Here is a 15,413-nt window from a genome sequence, read left to right on the forward strand (position 1 = left end):
TCACAGCTTGCAAAATTGGCCACAGTTAGTACTCTTGCATGTCTTAGCAACCGAAAAACTGTAAGAATATTAAGCAACACAGCTGCAGCAGAAATGTTTCAGACAGGCACATCTCTGCTGGAGAGGAACTAGTAGCAAAACATTCTCTTCTGGTTGCAGGTTGCAGGTGTTGTGTCTGTGCTGTGTATATCCAGTGGTTTATGAACACCCACGTATGCCATGATGGTCTTTGACTTCGGAAATAAGCATGCTAATTATTTTGCAAACTAAGGCAACAAACCTTCCAGCAGAGGTTGTTTGGACGACAAAGCAAACAGGAGCGAATGCCTTCTTGTTCAATCAACTGCTGAATCCCACAACCAAGCTTGCCAAGACTAACCAAGAATTTCTCAATTCTCTTATATTGCAGTGGAGTTGTCAGCTTGCTTACTAAAATGTTTTACACTGCCCAAACGCAGGGGATAACCTAGATAAAAGCTTTTCACGCACTGTTTTATTTCACAGAAGCTATTCTGTTTTTAGAATGTTGAGGGCCGGACTGCATTTGGTATTTGCGGGGACATCGTGTGGTACAGTGATCCTTTCTCCCTCCCACACACTCTGCACCCAGCTAGTCCATGGTGTTAGGAAATGGAAGTGGCTCTTCATTTTGCCCACTTTAGGGTGAAATACTTCAAAAGGACCTAGAGAAGTCATACAAGATCTGAGTGCCTGCAATCAGCCGGTTCTGCTGCTGAAACGGGAAGAACAAGTTGAGGAGATGGCTTCACTATGATATTTCTCAGCTTGTTCTCTTAATAGCCCTGGAAAATTACTGCTCTTTTCTTCCTGGTCACCTGCATCACATTACCACTTTTCTCCAAATTTTCTCAAATAATGTTAGTAGACTAGGGGAAATGCATTTTTGCTTGCAATTTTTGTGTAGAAGGTCTAACCTGCTGGCACAATGACTCTTCGCTCATTGGTAGTCATATTTGGGGGTGGAACGTGCTTCTCTTCCATGTAGTTTCCATAGTTCATCCCAATATTTTCTGAGCCGCTAACCATTTTCCCTCCTTTTGCCACGCTGCAGTCATCAGGAGAATTCCTAGACAGAGAAGAGAAGTGTTCTTCTATTATTATTCCAGTCCCTACTAATATCCTTAGCAAAGAATCACACTGAATGAAATGGAAAAAAAACAAAACTCAAGCACCAGGGTTGGGCTGTCACTGAAAAACTCGGTACCTACCACCCAATGACTCTGATAATTCCTTCAGTTGCCTAAGAAAAAATGACCAGCCTCAACGGACCACATATTTATTTTTATTTTCAAAGGATCAGGCTCTTATATGCCTCCAAACATATAAACACTAATGATCTATTTCCAGAGACCCAGCTAAAACGGAGGCTTGTTCACGAGCTTGCTGAGTCTGATGGCTGCAAGTAGCTGTACTTCTCTCTCCAAACACCTCACAGACAAGTCCACAAACTTAGAGATGCATTTAATGTAAATTTTCTCAGGGAAAACTACTACTAGTTGTCATTGTCCAAGCATTGGACAAGGCTTGGACAACTTCCCATCTCCACTGCTGTCATTGTTTCATGTGGGCCACGCTCAGTTGCACTTTATGTCATGCAATGTAGACACACTTCTACGTATGGCTTACAGAAAAGGAACATTTGCCAAAGCTGTGATTCAAAATACCACACGCATGACTGGAAAAACCTTTCAGCTCCTGACTAGCACAGTCTCCATGGTACTGTAGTCAAGAAATGGAAATCTGCAGAGGATCTGCAACCAGACACCTCTTTAATTTTGGCTTTGCTTTCTGAATAGAGTCTTTAGGTTTAACATCCCACAGGGGGTTGCCTAATGGCATTTTAATTGCATCACAGTTTTCTTTCTGGCAGACACAGACATATTTGTCCCTTAATTTAATGTCTACAACGTGTTTCATCAGAGAGAGAAAAATTGTTACAAAAATCAAAATAAAGAACAGAGCCACAGGGAATACCTTTAAATGTAAGAAGGCTGTTTGGCAAGGGAAGGAGGGTGTTAGTTGGGTTTTGGTTTCTTTAGTGATACTACATTACTAACAAGCTTTCTTTTAGTCCTGCCATTTAACTCCTGAAACTCTACTATGGTCTTAATAAACAAGCAGCAAGTCAGTTTGAGATGTTTCATTTTGGTTCCTTGCAAACCAACTAATGTACAGTCCAGAGAACCAAGAGATGCTGTGAGACCGAGACTCCTGGAAGCATGTTTCATGATCTGCCCCCCAAAACGTGTTTCACCCAGATCCTCTTGCTCTCCCCAGCTCAGAAACCCCAGCTTGTGCTGCAAGTGCTGGGCAGCAATGTCACTGTAAGCCCACCAGTGGCCAGAATACAGGTGCCTTCCCAGAAGAGTTTTGCTATTGGTATATGTAATGCAGTTATAATTCTCACACTTGTGTTCTAAAAAATAACTAGCCCTTGGAAAGCTGAAAAGATTTAGTATACATCTTAAATACTAAAAGTACATTTTAAGTATATCAGTTTTTTTCTATGCAGTGTTACTTCTAATTTTACCATGTTGTATTAATGTATATATTAAAAAAAAATTAACTGCTGATGGCTTTCAGTTTAAAAATAAAGGGCATCACAGAAACCATTCAATGGATGCTGTCATCCTCTTTAGGAGAAGGAACAGGGCCCTCAATGTTGCCTGGGAAATGTTGGCTTCACATGCCTTTTCCAGGTATAAAATATCTTGGGTGCCGCATGACATATGCATGACATATGAAATCTGCCTTGTGTAAAGGTCCTACAACTGCTTTGTCAGCCACAGGACTGAATAATAACCACAAGGGAAGATGCAGTCAGCACATGGTCTTGCCTGTCGGTGACCGGCGGTGGATTTAGCCTTTCCTCTCAGAACCAGAATACTTGGGCATTATTCTCTCAGGTTTAACTTTTCTATCCCACTACGTACCTCTAAATATAATTCTGGGATGCAGCTTATTTCTGTCTAAACAGAGCTAAGCAAAACAAAGTAACTTTTTCTTTCAGACATAAACATGTCAAAAAAGAGCTTTTGTGATGATTGCTTGTGACTAAAATGTTGGCTTTTTCTGTTTACCTTTAACAAATACAAATGGTATATATGCATAGGTGAGTCTGGATACTAAATAAGGTATATTTGGAAACATCATCCAATGCCTGCTTTTATACCTGTGCAGATGCCCACCCCCACTCCCAAGGTCAGTTATGTTACACAGACAGAAGAAAGAACCATTTGGCCCATTCACTCACTTTTTAGGGACATTTTTAGGAAACAGAGAGTTAGCAGCATCCTTTGGCCTAACAGGCACAGTTACTTTATTTTGTTTTTCTGTGAAAAGGAACTTGGGATATAGGGACGTCAAAGCCTTGCTGCTGACGTGAAGTATCACATCAGTATCAGCCTACACCACTTCTATGGGCAATTGCGCATTAAAAACACTCTTGTAAACACTGAACAGTAAATGATGTGAAAGATCCAGTAGTAGCACACAGCTTTTGGCAACCTGACAGGGCTCCTGAGCTGGTTTTCTGATCTGAATATAAACAGACAGGGGTAGGGAAGAAGATCATAAATAAGTCATAACTTTTCATTAAAATCCAGGAGCAGATAGTTAAGGGTTTTGTCCCGTTAAGATTACTGGGTGGACAAGCAAAACCCCAGTTCAGCAAATCTTCTAAGACCATGCGTAATTTCAAGCATGTAAGCAGCTGCATGGGAGCTAAAAGGACTACTCAGGAACTTCAAATTGAGCGTGTGCTTATGCATAGCACTGAACCATTCAAATGGCTGGAATAGACTTCTACGGTATAGAAAGCAAAACTGAAAATGCAAGCAGACACTAGAAAATGGTATTTTTAGTGCCCAGAACAACAAGAGAGTGATTGTTTGCAAAGGCTTTTTTTAGGACTTTCTGTGAGTCTGCTTTGTTTCTGAACCACTGAGGGAGCAGGGGCAGTGGAAAAGCAGCTTTCAGAAAGTGTGCCCAGTGTAAAGGGTGCAGCTTTGCAATGATTCATCCTAGGTCCCAGGTCTGAAATGAAACACGATATGTTTTTCTTCACAGCTGCATGTTATTTTTACCCTTTGTAAATATACTGTGTTACACCTGGAATTTACAAAAAAAAAGAAAAAAAAAAGTGGAAAGATCACAATCACTCTACCTAAGGGCACTTTGTCCAGTCCTGAGCTGATTCAGCTCTGATAGCTGATAAATGTCTATTGAAGAAAGTATTTTCTCCATGGGTCCTTGGACCTGGAGGCCTCGCCTTTTTTCAGGGTTACTTAGAATTGAGCTGATTTGACGGTTAAATTTAGCGCCCACTCCTACTGAAGGCCATTGGAGTTTTGCCAACCATTGACTCTGATGAAAGCAGATGTAAGTTCATAAATAAGTGTATGAAACACATTTTTTCCTCTTCACTATGCTACTATTTTCCCCATGTGACATAAAACACCTGTGTTGTGTTAAAATGCAAGGTGTCAGAGAAACACAGATTAGAAATCAGCAAAATTCTACATGATCTCTGTGACATTCCTGTAACATAAACCCCTCTAATATTTCTGAATTTCAGAGGGGAATAAATGAGAAAAAAGGTATTCTTGAAATACCTACATATCTTTATAAATTTAATATCCACAGCTTGGATAACTTCCTTACAGAGGCTACTTAGAGAAAAGGGGTCTCAGGAGAGAGGTATAAGGATCTCTTTGAAGAGTTTTCTATGCATGGTCCCCATCCAGCCCATGGCTGGTCAGGTCAGAAGACATGCTGAGCTACCAGAAACTTTTCTTCTGTGAGGCTCTGGTGAACAAACCATGACACTGGCCTACAGGATACAGATTCCTCTCTCCTCTCCTCTCCTCTCCTCTCCTCTCCTCTCCTCTCCTCTCCTCTCCTCTCCTCTCCTCTCCTCTCCTCTCCTCTCCTCTCCTCTCCTCTCCTCTCCTCTCCTCTCCTCTCCTCGCCTCTCCTCGCCTCTCCTCGCCTCTCCTCGCCTCGCCTCTCCTCGCCTCTCCTCGCCTCTTCTCGCCTCTCCTCTCCTCTCCTCGCCTTTCCCTCTCCCATTTTGTAACGCCAGTGATCTGAGAAAAAGTGGAATGGCCTCAGCAGGTCTGTGATGTCCCCATCCTGTCCTTATGTACAAGAGGGAGAGTTCTGAAAAGCCAGCTCCCTCAGATAATTTGGGTGAACACACGTAAATTTATATTTAGCCAAAATGAAATCATGTAAAGGTCAGCTCATACACAGTGTACTGCAAAGCATGCTCAGGCTCATCTCCATTCACTGCAACTACTCAAGTTGTAGTGAATTTGGTCAGTGCTTCCCCCCACCAAAGTGGTTTGTCACTAAAAAAGTGGCCCATGAAGAAAAACCCAAAACTCCCCTGAGATTTCTTACTTTGAGGTACACTGCTGTTTCTTAAAGCACACCTGACATATTTTAGTCCACATTGTCAGTTCAAAGGATTACACATCTGCAGCCCTAAACTCCCTTCCCTGCCCCTTTCTACACCCTCTTCCTCTTCATGAATCAGTGGGATTCACATCTGCTGAGACCTGACACAGCAGTGACATGCGAAAAGGGGACCTGTGGATCCCCCTTTGGGTTCCCCTTCGGCAGCAATCACTGGGGACAGCCCAACCCTCCCTGGTGAGAAGAAGCCTGTGCTCCCCAGCCACTGGAGCAGGAGTGTGGCTGCACCAGCTGCTTTGCAGAGCCCCAGGGGCTGCTTCCCTGGCACCAACAGTGATCTCCATGGGTGCTAAGTGAGACTCCGAAAAACACTTTAAACACTTTCAGAGGTGACATCAGAGGCCCCAACACTTGCTTTGACAGAGCTTGGTTTCCACCACACACACTCATCGCCCAGCACCACAGCTGGATGTGGCTGCCCAGCTTCTTCTGTGCATACACCAGGCCAAGCCCTGCCAGCGCACCAAGCCCTCTGCTCCTGTGCAGGCACCTGCCCCTAAATCTGCTGCATGAGCACAACCACGCTTAACCTGCTGAAAGGAAAGCAGAGGTTTTATTTTCCCTTCCAAGGCTTCTTTTGGAAGCAGCGCAAAATTCCCCACAGAGGACTCCAGCATTAAAATGCCAGAAAAGGCACGTAGGTCGGAATATCCCTGGGGTGCTCATGCAGCCTCTCGCACAACTGCTTAGTGAACTGGGCTGGGGAGCCGCTTCCCCAGCAAGTACGCAAATAAGTAAATAAGTGAGTGGGTGGGTACCTAACTCGGTGCTTAGTTATAACCTAAGTCACTCTCCCACCCACGTGGGGCGGCTGTGTGAAGGCGATGCTTGCCCACAGGAAAGGGGACAGCCAGGGTGGGAGTGAGCTGCCGAGGTCTGTGGAAGGGAGGGAAGCCCCTCGGGACTCGCGCCGCCGGCGAAAGCTGGCTTAAGCTGACGCTGAAGCCATGGTGACAGCCTGTTTATCTTTGCTATAAGGTGAGTATCAAAAGCAGTCCCAAGAAGACAAAAGAAAAGAAAAACGAGGAAAACCGAAGTCCTTATTGGGCCACGCAGCCATGGAAGTGCACTGCTCCATGCTGGGCGAATGCAGGGGCAACCAAACCAGTCTTCAACATCCCCAACAGACCAGGGCTGTGGAGAGGCTGGGCTTGGGGCAGCCCCATGCTAACACATGCCCTCAACATCCAAAACAGGGGCAGATACCGGGTGTGGGGTGCGCTGGGCTCAGTAGGTGCTCAGGGTTGCATGGGGCTGGCCCAGGGGACGCTCAGAGATGTCACAGCCTGGCACGTAGAGGTGCCTTCTGTTCCTTGCTCCAGTGAAAGGAGAAAGCAAACACCGCATGCCAACACATGCAACGTTGTTGGCTTTCTGCAAGCAAAACAAAAGATGCTTGTTTATTGAGTTGTATATGCAGCAGCCATTCATTTTCAATCAAACAATAACTTTTGCTAATTGAAACAATCTTTCTTTTTTTGTTTCTTGGGGTTTTCTTGCCTAACTTTCCCTGGCTATCTTGCGGTCCACAGCTGCTTCAAGCCTTAAGGCCATCATGGCAAATTAAGGCAGTCAGCGTCTGGCTCACTAGAGGCCAGTCAAGCTATAAATATTACCGGCCTGGCTCTTTGTGTTCATAGTGTGGGGAAACAGCTGGTTTAAGTTTGACTGCACGTTGTCATTTCTCCATTAGTGCAAACACTTCAATATTTCTTATGTGTGAGGTTGGAGTGAAGAAAGGGAAAGAAGGGAAGGGGGTCACTAAAAGCCAAAGCTAAGAAATGATGTTCTGTATATACATAATTTACAATTAGATTGCTGCCTGGGAGAAGGCTGAAGTCTGACATGGTGATAGCTAGGCCAAAGCCACAATGACTTCCCAGTTGGCCTATAACTTTCAGGACCTATTTTCTCTTGTTTTTCTTTTATTATTTTTATAGAAATTCTATTATAATGGTAATGGATTACATTTCTCAAATTGTATTTCATTTCAAGAGCTTGTAAGCCTGTTGTATTTGTGGTTTCATAAAATATGAAATACCAGGAGACAGGGCCCTTCTCAAACCACATATGCCTTCTTTTGTGGGCAGGAATTGTATAGAAAGCTAGCAAAGTAGAGCGTGCTAGGCATAAACAGAAGTGACATCTTGTATGGAAATAGTAATCCCCCGTGTCTGCGGAATGTCTGCTAATTTTCGTGATGAGCATTATTGGGCTGTGAGGCCGACGTGTGTCAAATGGTAAAGTCAATGATTAGCCCCTTTTCTTTGTCTTACTCACCTTCCGCTTTGTCTCAGAATGCTACTCCTAAGCTTTAAATACTGAACACCCCCACTGATACTACCCTGATCAAAATATAACACCTACCAATGAAGGGGAAGAGCAGAAAACTCATCTCCAAACGCGCTGGGTCAGAGACAACCTACCTACCAACAGTGCCTGTGATGTGCCAGCCTGGGGGAACACCACAACCACCAGCTCTAAACACTCTACACACAGTAAATACTGTACTGGAAATAACGCAGTAATGATAGCAATAGTCATAAATAATGACAGTGATCATAACTCCTGTGGGGTCCTATGTCATTATTTGAAGACTAATTTTATATTTCACCACCCATATGAGAGCTTTTGGTTGCTTAGCGCTTTTGAAATTCTGGCTATCCTCATCTCCCTCTTAAAATCCTGAAGCTAAGCACACAATTTAAGCATCAGTGGTCAATCCAAAATGTAACCATGCCAATTACGAATGAACACATTATCCCAGAGTGGAAAGCTTCTTAGCTAGCACCTGCCACCCCAGAACCCCCCCAAAAGCTGCAAAAAAGTAGCTATAATACTGGTGAGCTAGGTTTGTTTTTCTCCTTGGCAACACGTTTGCCTCAAGAACAGAGCCAAACCATGCACGCACACATACACATATACTCATGCTAAGCTGGTGGATTTTCAGAGCAAAGAGGAACTTCTTGAAGTAGTCACACATAAAGCCCTCCCCACATGGAGAAGATCCTGAATTTGGAATTTTTTCACTTTGGTAGGCAGCCACTCCACCAACCACCCAGACAGTGGGAAAAAAGAGTATCAGTCTGAGATAACTAACACCACATCTTTTTACCCAAGATTAATGTTACTGTATATAGGCAGCTCTAATAAGCGCATTAGGAAAGTCATCCCCTTAAGACAGATCTTCCAGCTTTGCTGTGGACTGACATAGGGGCTGACTCGAGCTCTGTTGGAGACAGAGGAAAGAGTCCCATTGACTGCCGTGGGTTTTGGACCACGCTTGTTGTTTAGTCTGAGCTGAGGTTTACCAAGAATACCAGGGTTGCATGCCGGTGGTACGCCACCAGATGTGGAAGGGATGGCAGTGAGCCTCAGCCACGGGGTTGTGCTCCAGGGATGGAAAAAGCCATGCCCTTGAAAAACAAGTGATGTCAGGGTGATTACTACAGACCAACTCTGTTTCTCCACATGTTGGATGCAAGCAAGGTGTGCAAATGCTCTGACTAGATCTACCAGTGTCATACCACAGACTGGAGCATAATGCAGAGGTGCCTCATCTGGCTTAGAGCACATCAGCTGGGATCCTGGGAGCAGGATGGTTCTGTCGTGGTGGCAATACAGAGCTCCATATGGATGAATGCACCCTCCCTAGTGGCTGGGCACACCAGCTAGCAAATGGCTAGACCGTGCAAGGTACCTTAAGTGCTACCCATTCAAATTTGGTGGTTTGTATAGCACAAAATAGCTACCACTTAAGAGACTTGACATCAAGGGAAAAGAAAAAAAACCAAACCAACAAACACACACACAAAAAAAAAAACCAACCAAAAAAACTTGAGGTCACTCCAGACTCTGAGAAGTCCTCCTGTGTGTCAGATGCACCCAACCCAGCTAGTACAGAGGCTCTTTGATGAAAATTTAGAACAGTAACATGCAAAGAAAAATGCTATTTCCCTAAAGAGCTAGCACAAAAGATGTATTAAGTGATAATTTCATTCTCAAATGGTTTTCAAGCAACAATTGGTAGCACTTAAAACAACATTTTGCACATGATTAAATCTTAATGACAAACAATTATTTCTGGCATTTCGTTAAAACTTCTGTATAAGCCAAGCTGATGTTTGAAAACTTCTGCTGTGCTTTCAGTGCAGCTAACTTTCCAAATGCTTTTTCAATGAAATCATCACACTGCTCATGGCAAGTGAAATTTATCTGTGGCCTGAATAAGACTCTATGTTCCACTTCAGTCTCCCTTAAAAAGATTCATTACCTACCAGTAAATGTAGTTCTTCCAAGCTACCTTTGCATAGCCCCACACATGGGCATGGCGGAGTCCCATGGGTGAGTGTATTCAGGGACCACTGAGCAATCCATGGATTTAAATGTTGTTTCGGCAGTACCCAGGGCCTCGTGAGACCGCTGCTGCAGGAGTGAATTTCACCCTACACACGTAATATGAATTGCATTCATTCATTGTAATAGAATTGCTCATACTTAATTTGAAAAAATAAACAGAAAAGTAAGTAACAGTATGACATATGCAATCTCCAGATTTGTATTACAGTGCTTTACCACAACAGGGTGAATCTTTTGATCTGGCTCAAGAGCAATAAATAGGAGGAAGGAATATTATTACAGGCAGGAGAAAGATTGACTATATGGTGCCACAAAGGGTCTCATTAGATTTATGTACCTGGAAGAAATACAACGGCTGTACCAACATAATGGATTTGAAGAAACTCAATTTGATACCACCTGTGACAATCTGCATTATATATGCAACAACAGCAAGGTAAATGACAGCTTTAATTTAAACTTTTCTTGCTTTATTTAATTTAAGGTAGGCCCTTAGGCTATATTTTCTGGTGCTGTGCAGGAGGGTTTAGCTTTAAAAAATACTGTTATTGTTAAAGAAAATTGCGTAGCTAATCCCTCTGCAGTACACTGAAAATAACCCTTTAATTTCGTTCTGATGTTATTTCTTCGGTATTCACAGGAATGCTGCTTTTGAGACTGTTATGTTTTGAGATTTAATGTAGGGCAATTATAGCCAAAGTATATCTGGGGAGAGTCCTAGCAGAGCGAGTAAAGTGGGTACTTAATTGTTGATGTGTAAGAGGTTTAGTACGCTCCTAAAATTTTATACCCCCTTCCAGACGACAGAATATATGGCCAGGAAGCAGCCTAACGCAGTGAGAAGGGAGAGCTGGACAGCAAAAATCCATAAAGCTAACTATTCTCTGGCTACCACTTTGTAGGGTCTGGTACCCTGTTTTGCATCCTCTTTACACTGTATTATTCAGACCCAGGCTCCACCATAGGAAGACGATTACAGAGGATACTCTGGAGATCCTACAGGCAGCACTTCCACAGCTCTGCAGTGTGGCTGGGGTATTTTAGGCTCCTTTGGGACAACCTAGATTTTAAAATGGGTGTAAACAGAGAAGGTACAGTAGAAGGTACAGTTTTACTAAAAACTAAAAGCAGCTCCAAGCTCTATAGCTACCGCATGTGTTAATTTTTAACATATGAAGCATTTTTAATAACTGAGCATTTCATTTAAGTAAATAAATTTATGGACTGCAAATGAGCAGGGTGGGGAAGGCTTCTGCAGGAAAGAAAATGCAAAATAGTCTGCAGAAGGGCCGCGTACCACTAATCTGCGCATATAAATTGTGGCTGATATTATGCATGTGACGAAGAACAGATACTCAGTCAGGAAACCAACGTACAAGTGGCAAAGGCCTAATAGGACTTCAGGAAGGAAAAAATGGTTTTCAGATTTGGAAAAGACACATATATCACACTGGCGTGTAGTGACTTCCATATTGACAGTACTAATCAATATATCAGAATATTTGTTATGATTATTTAGCAATATTACTGATGAGTAATTCCATTTTATGCAAGGCTTGAGGGATGCACACTTTTTTCTACAATTGACAGGAATATCACATACTAGGAAGCATTACAATTCCCAAACTATTAACACTATATGTATTGCATGCACACATGTATAAGAGTTTTAGAAATGCCATAACATATATATATTTGTTATTTGGCAATATTAGTTCTCCCAATTGAAAGTATAATCTTAAGATCTGTTCTTTCAGGTATGTGATAGGCCTTATAAAATAATAGTTTTCTGATGAAATAAAAAGTATATGTTAATGACAATAATAACTTTTTATTTTTGTGTTAAGAATAAGCAAGCAATATATATATGAAATATTTTTGGTACTGTTAATATATTCTTATCTTTGGTAGTCTATAAGTGATTTTTCTTTATTTTGCAGCATAATGTCATGTCTTAGAAATTGCAGTGAAGTATGAATTTTCTTGTTTTCTCCAGTTAGCAATTCTGCATTGCTCTGTCAATAGGGGAGGCTGTCAAATCCAAGATTAATAAAGGAGACCCTGTTTCCAATGCTGCAGGTTATTTTTAATTCAATATAGAAAGAATGACATTTCTTCTTATTATATTTTCAGCCAGAATGTGCCCTTTAGAAAACCAGTATTCTGATCAAAAACATTTTGCCGTTCAGAGCAGTAACTTGTACAGTCTCTTCCAGCAGCGTAGCCCGTGTGCCAGCTCACACACTGGTTGATATTGGGAAAGAATGGCCACTGCTGAGCTGTTCACTTCCTAGTGGTGACCACATTAAGCACCTCTGAATGATGCTGCCCAGAGAAAAATGAAGAACTTAATCTTCATGTGCTGCTCAGCTGATTTGCACTAAACTCCAAGTCCTAATGATGGAGTAGGTAGACCTAATGCTATTTTTTAGAGGGTAAGTACATAACATTTCTTCTTTTCATCTCTTTACTTCTGTAATGGTGGTAAAGGTGGTCAGGATGATGCAAAAGTGTGTCACTGGGGTTCCAGTGGCAACCCCTGGGTGCCACTTCTTTATAACAATTAACAGTTCTGCTGGAAAAGTATGAATCAAAATTATGCCTCGTGAGTAACCAAAAAAGATTGATTTAAAGACAATTCTGCCCATGCTCAGATTATACATCCTTGCAAAAGCAGATGACTGTTCTGCTAGTACAAGTTGCAGACCGTATGCACAAACATTTCGTGCAGCTAGTGCGGAGACCACTGAAGGAAAGGCAGATACCTCTCTTTGCAAAGAGCAACTCAGGCAGCCTAAACGAGTGGCCAATTCCTGTCTATTGACTGTGCAGGTAGCCTAAGTATCACCCTAAGTGATTCAATGCCCGCACTAATAGAATATAGCATAAAGGAAGGAGAAATGATAGGCATTATGAAGTCACGTCCAAACAGCCTGTTTAATTCAGGGCTTCTGAATGCTTATCCATCCCTGGAAAGTATTGAACATAGCTTAGATTTGGGAGATATGGACCGTGAGGGCCCCCAACCTGAGGACAACCTGAGCCGTCCACCAGGCTGTAAAATATGTTGAACATGAGCCTGCCCTGTCCTGCCTGCTGAAGTCGGGCAGGCAGGCAGGCAGCGGCGCGTGAACTCTGGGTTCAGGTGAGAGACGGGAAGCCAAAGTCCAGCCCTGCAGCTGGGACGCTCTGCTCTGGTGGCTGTGCTGCGGTTCCCCGCTCCCTGGCTAACTCCTGTTTTTATCCGACGAGGGCACAGCCCCCGGGAGAGAAGCAAAGGCGCTGAGCACAGGATCCCTCCCAGCTGCGTGCCCAAACACACCTCCATCCACGACACTTTCAGGCCTCCCGGATAGCAAGGCAGGGCTCGGCTGCCCTCCCAGGCACCCCGCAGTAGCAGGGATGCCGCAGGGTGCCTGGCCCTCTCTGAACCAAGGCAGCCCCTGCAGGAGCCAGGTGCTTTAATGCCTGGAGCTGCCTGTGCTCCCAAAGCAGGGCTCTTACCAATCTCTACTGGTTTGGGGCATGCTGGTGTGTGACAGCCCGTTTTTTCTACATTTTCTACACCGTTCTCTCACCCACAGGCTTATATGGGTTTGCCTGGGGACCCAGTTTAGCTGATCTGACTAGGGACACACATTTTGGACTTGGTAAGGGTCCTGACCTCCTAAATCAGACTATAATCCTTACCAGGGTTGCTAACAACGATTAGACCAGACAAGGTTTCAGCTAATAAAAGACGGCATTACTGCCTACGGTTTTGCCCTTAAACCATCCCAGCAACAGCCAGATACCTGTGATTCACAAACTGAGCTCTAATGTTCAGGCTAGTTATGTATTTCAGGAATCCAAGACAGCAAATTCAGGGTTCTGGCTTGAGTATTTAAAAAATGTGATTGAGCAACCACTTCAAATGGATCTGTATCATCTAGACTCTTCCTTAATATCTGGGAGTATGTCAAAGTAGGATGTGTATGACTGACTTTAGTCATGTATAACATTACAAATTACTACCACTAATCTCAGTAACAATTAACACTAATTATCTACTCTAATGCACTTTATGAATTTACACTGAGAAAAACAGTGATCAGTTCTCTTACAGACATGCCAGCACAAATACTTAGAGGTTATTTTAGGAAGCAGGTAAAACTGGTTTTGAATCGATACTTCATTTGTGATTATATCTCTGCATGTGCTTAGCACAAAAAAAGAAAAGAAACAACTCACTGAAACTGGTTGTGAACAAGTTCTGAATAAGTAGGCTTACAAGAAGACTTCCCGTAATTCTTTGTAACTTCAGTTCACCATTTATTTCTACGTATCTCGAATCTTTGACTATTCACTGGAAATTCTGATTTGACTTAGCACAATTTCCATCCTTGCCACTGAAAAGTGCAGGTGTGATAAGCTGTCAAACCACTTTATCCTGCTTGTGGTGCTCATCACATTAGCACAGCAAGTGTGAACAGTAACCACAGTGCCCATGGCTGAGGTTTTTCTAAACAACTGATGCTGGGAGATGAGATTAGTAGGCGGGTGTTTGTGACAGAGAGATGTGAAGCACAGTCTTCACTGGTACATCAACAACAATTGTGAGCAACCGACTCCTTCTGGACCTCTGCCCTTCAGCAACACCAAAGGAAAACTGTTTTGACAGTGAGGCATTTTAAACAGGAAAGCACTTGTTTGGATAGTTTCCTTGAAAAAAAAAAATCTTCATTGTGCTTTTTCAGATGGAAGAAATCCCATAGAGTGCTCCTATGCTTCTGAGAGCTACTAGTCAATATCCACAAATCCACTATGCTGCTCTTTCAGCTTAATCAATACAATTCTCTTTCATAGTGATATTCATAAAAAACATCCCGAGACAACAATTAATGCACTGACATGTTGTGGCTACTGCCTGTTGAGCTGGGTAATTTCTTTTCCATTTCCTTTCAACTCCCCTGCTTGCCTCCCTGCATGTGCTGTTTCTTCACAATGAGCTCCTTTTAAATCCAACTCCACGGTTATGCCTTTTGGCACTATGTTTACAGTAAATATAAAAGTAAAGATCAATAGTTCACTCCCTCTGCCATTACACGAATTTACTTCCTATGCTTCTCTGTTTGGTTGCACTTAGAGCAAAGGCAACTGCCCCAATTACTGTACTTTGACAACTTCCATTGAGTGTTACGTCACATATGCTGCACCCTTAGATGGATCAATGGTGCTGCCTCAGACTACAGCAACTTTAATATATGCTCTTAATATATGCTCAGGCTTTGCTAACTTTAATATATGCTCTTTCACCTAGCATGCAATGAAAGTTCACATCCAAAATGATTCACAGAGGGAACACAGAAAGGTATTGCACAAGCTCATGCAAAGACTGTGCCTGTAGCACCATTTGAGACCCTCCACAACGCCTGAACAGGGCTGGCAGATGTGACCCACGATGTGCAGGAGGCCTGTAAGCTTCTGGGACAGCAGCTGATGGCCAGGTGGGATATCTTGGGGCATCTAAAATGGCGCTAGACTCAGATTTAGACAACTGAGCTATACCCACCACA

General features: G+C 43.0%; 1 protein-coding gene across 1 annotated transcript in view; it reads right to left on the reverse strand.

Annotated features, from left to right (window-relative positions):
• The window catches only part of ERG (ETS transcription factor ERG), a 62,855-nt gene that overhangs the window by 17,516 nt on the left and 29,926 nt on the right, over positions 1 to 15,413 (reverse strand). The window contains exon 3 of the mRNA XM_082498685.1: positions 936 to 1,087. Coding sequence (XP_082354811.1) covers positions 936 to 1,087 — 152 coding nt within the window. The remainder of the gene's footprint in view (positions 1 to 935; positions 1,088 to 15,413) is intronic.

Source organism: Vanellus vanellus, assembly GCF_965231255.1.
Source record: "Vanellus vanellus genome assembly, chromosome: 1".
Classification (NCBI taxonomy): domain Eukaryota; kingdom Metazoa; phylum Chordata; class Aves; order Charadriiformes; family Charadriidae; genus Vanellus; species Vanellus vanellus.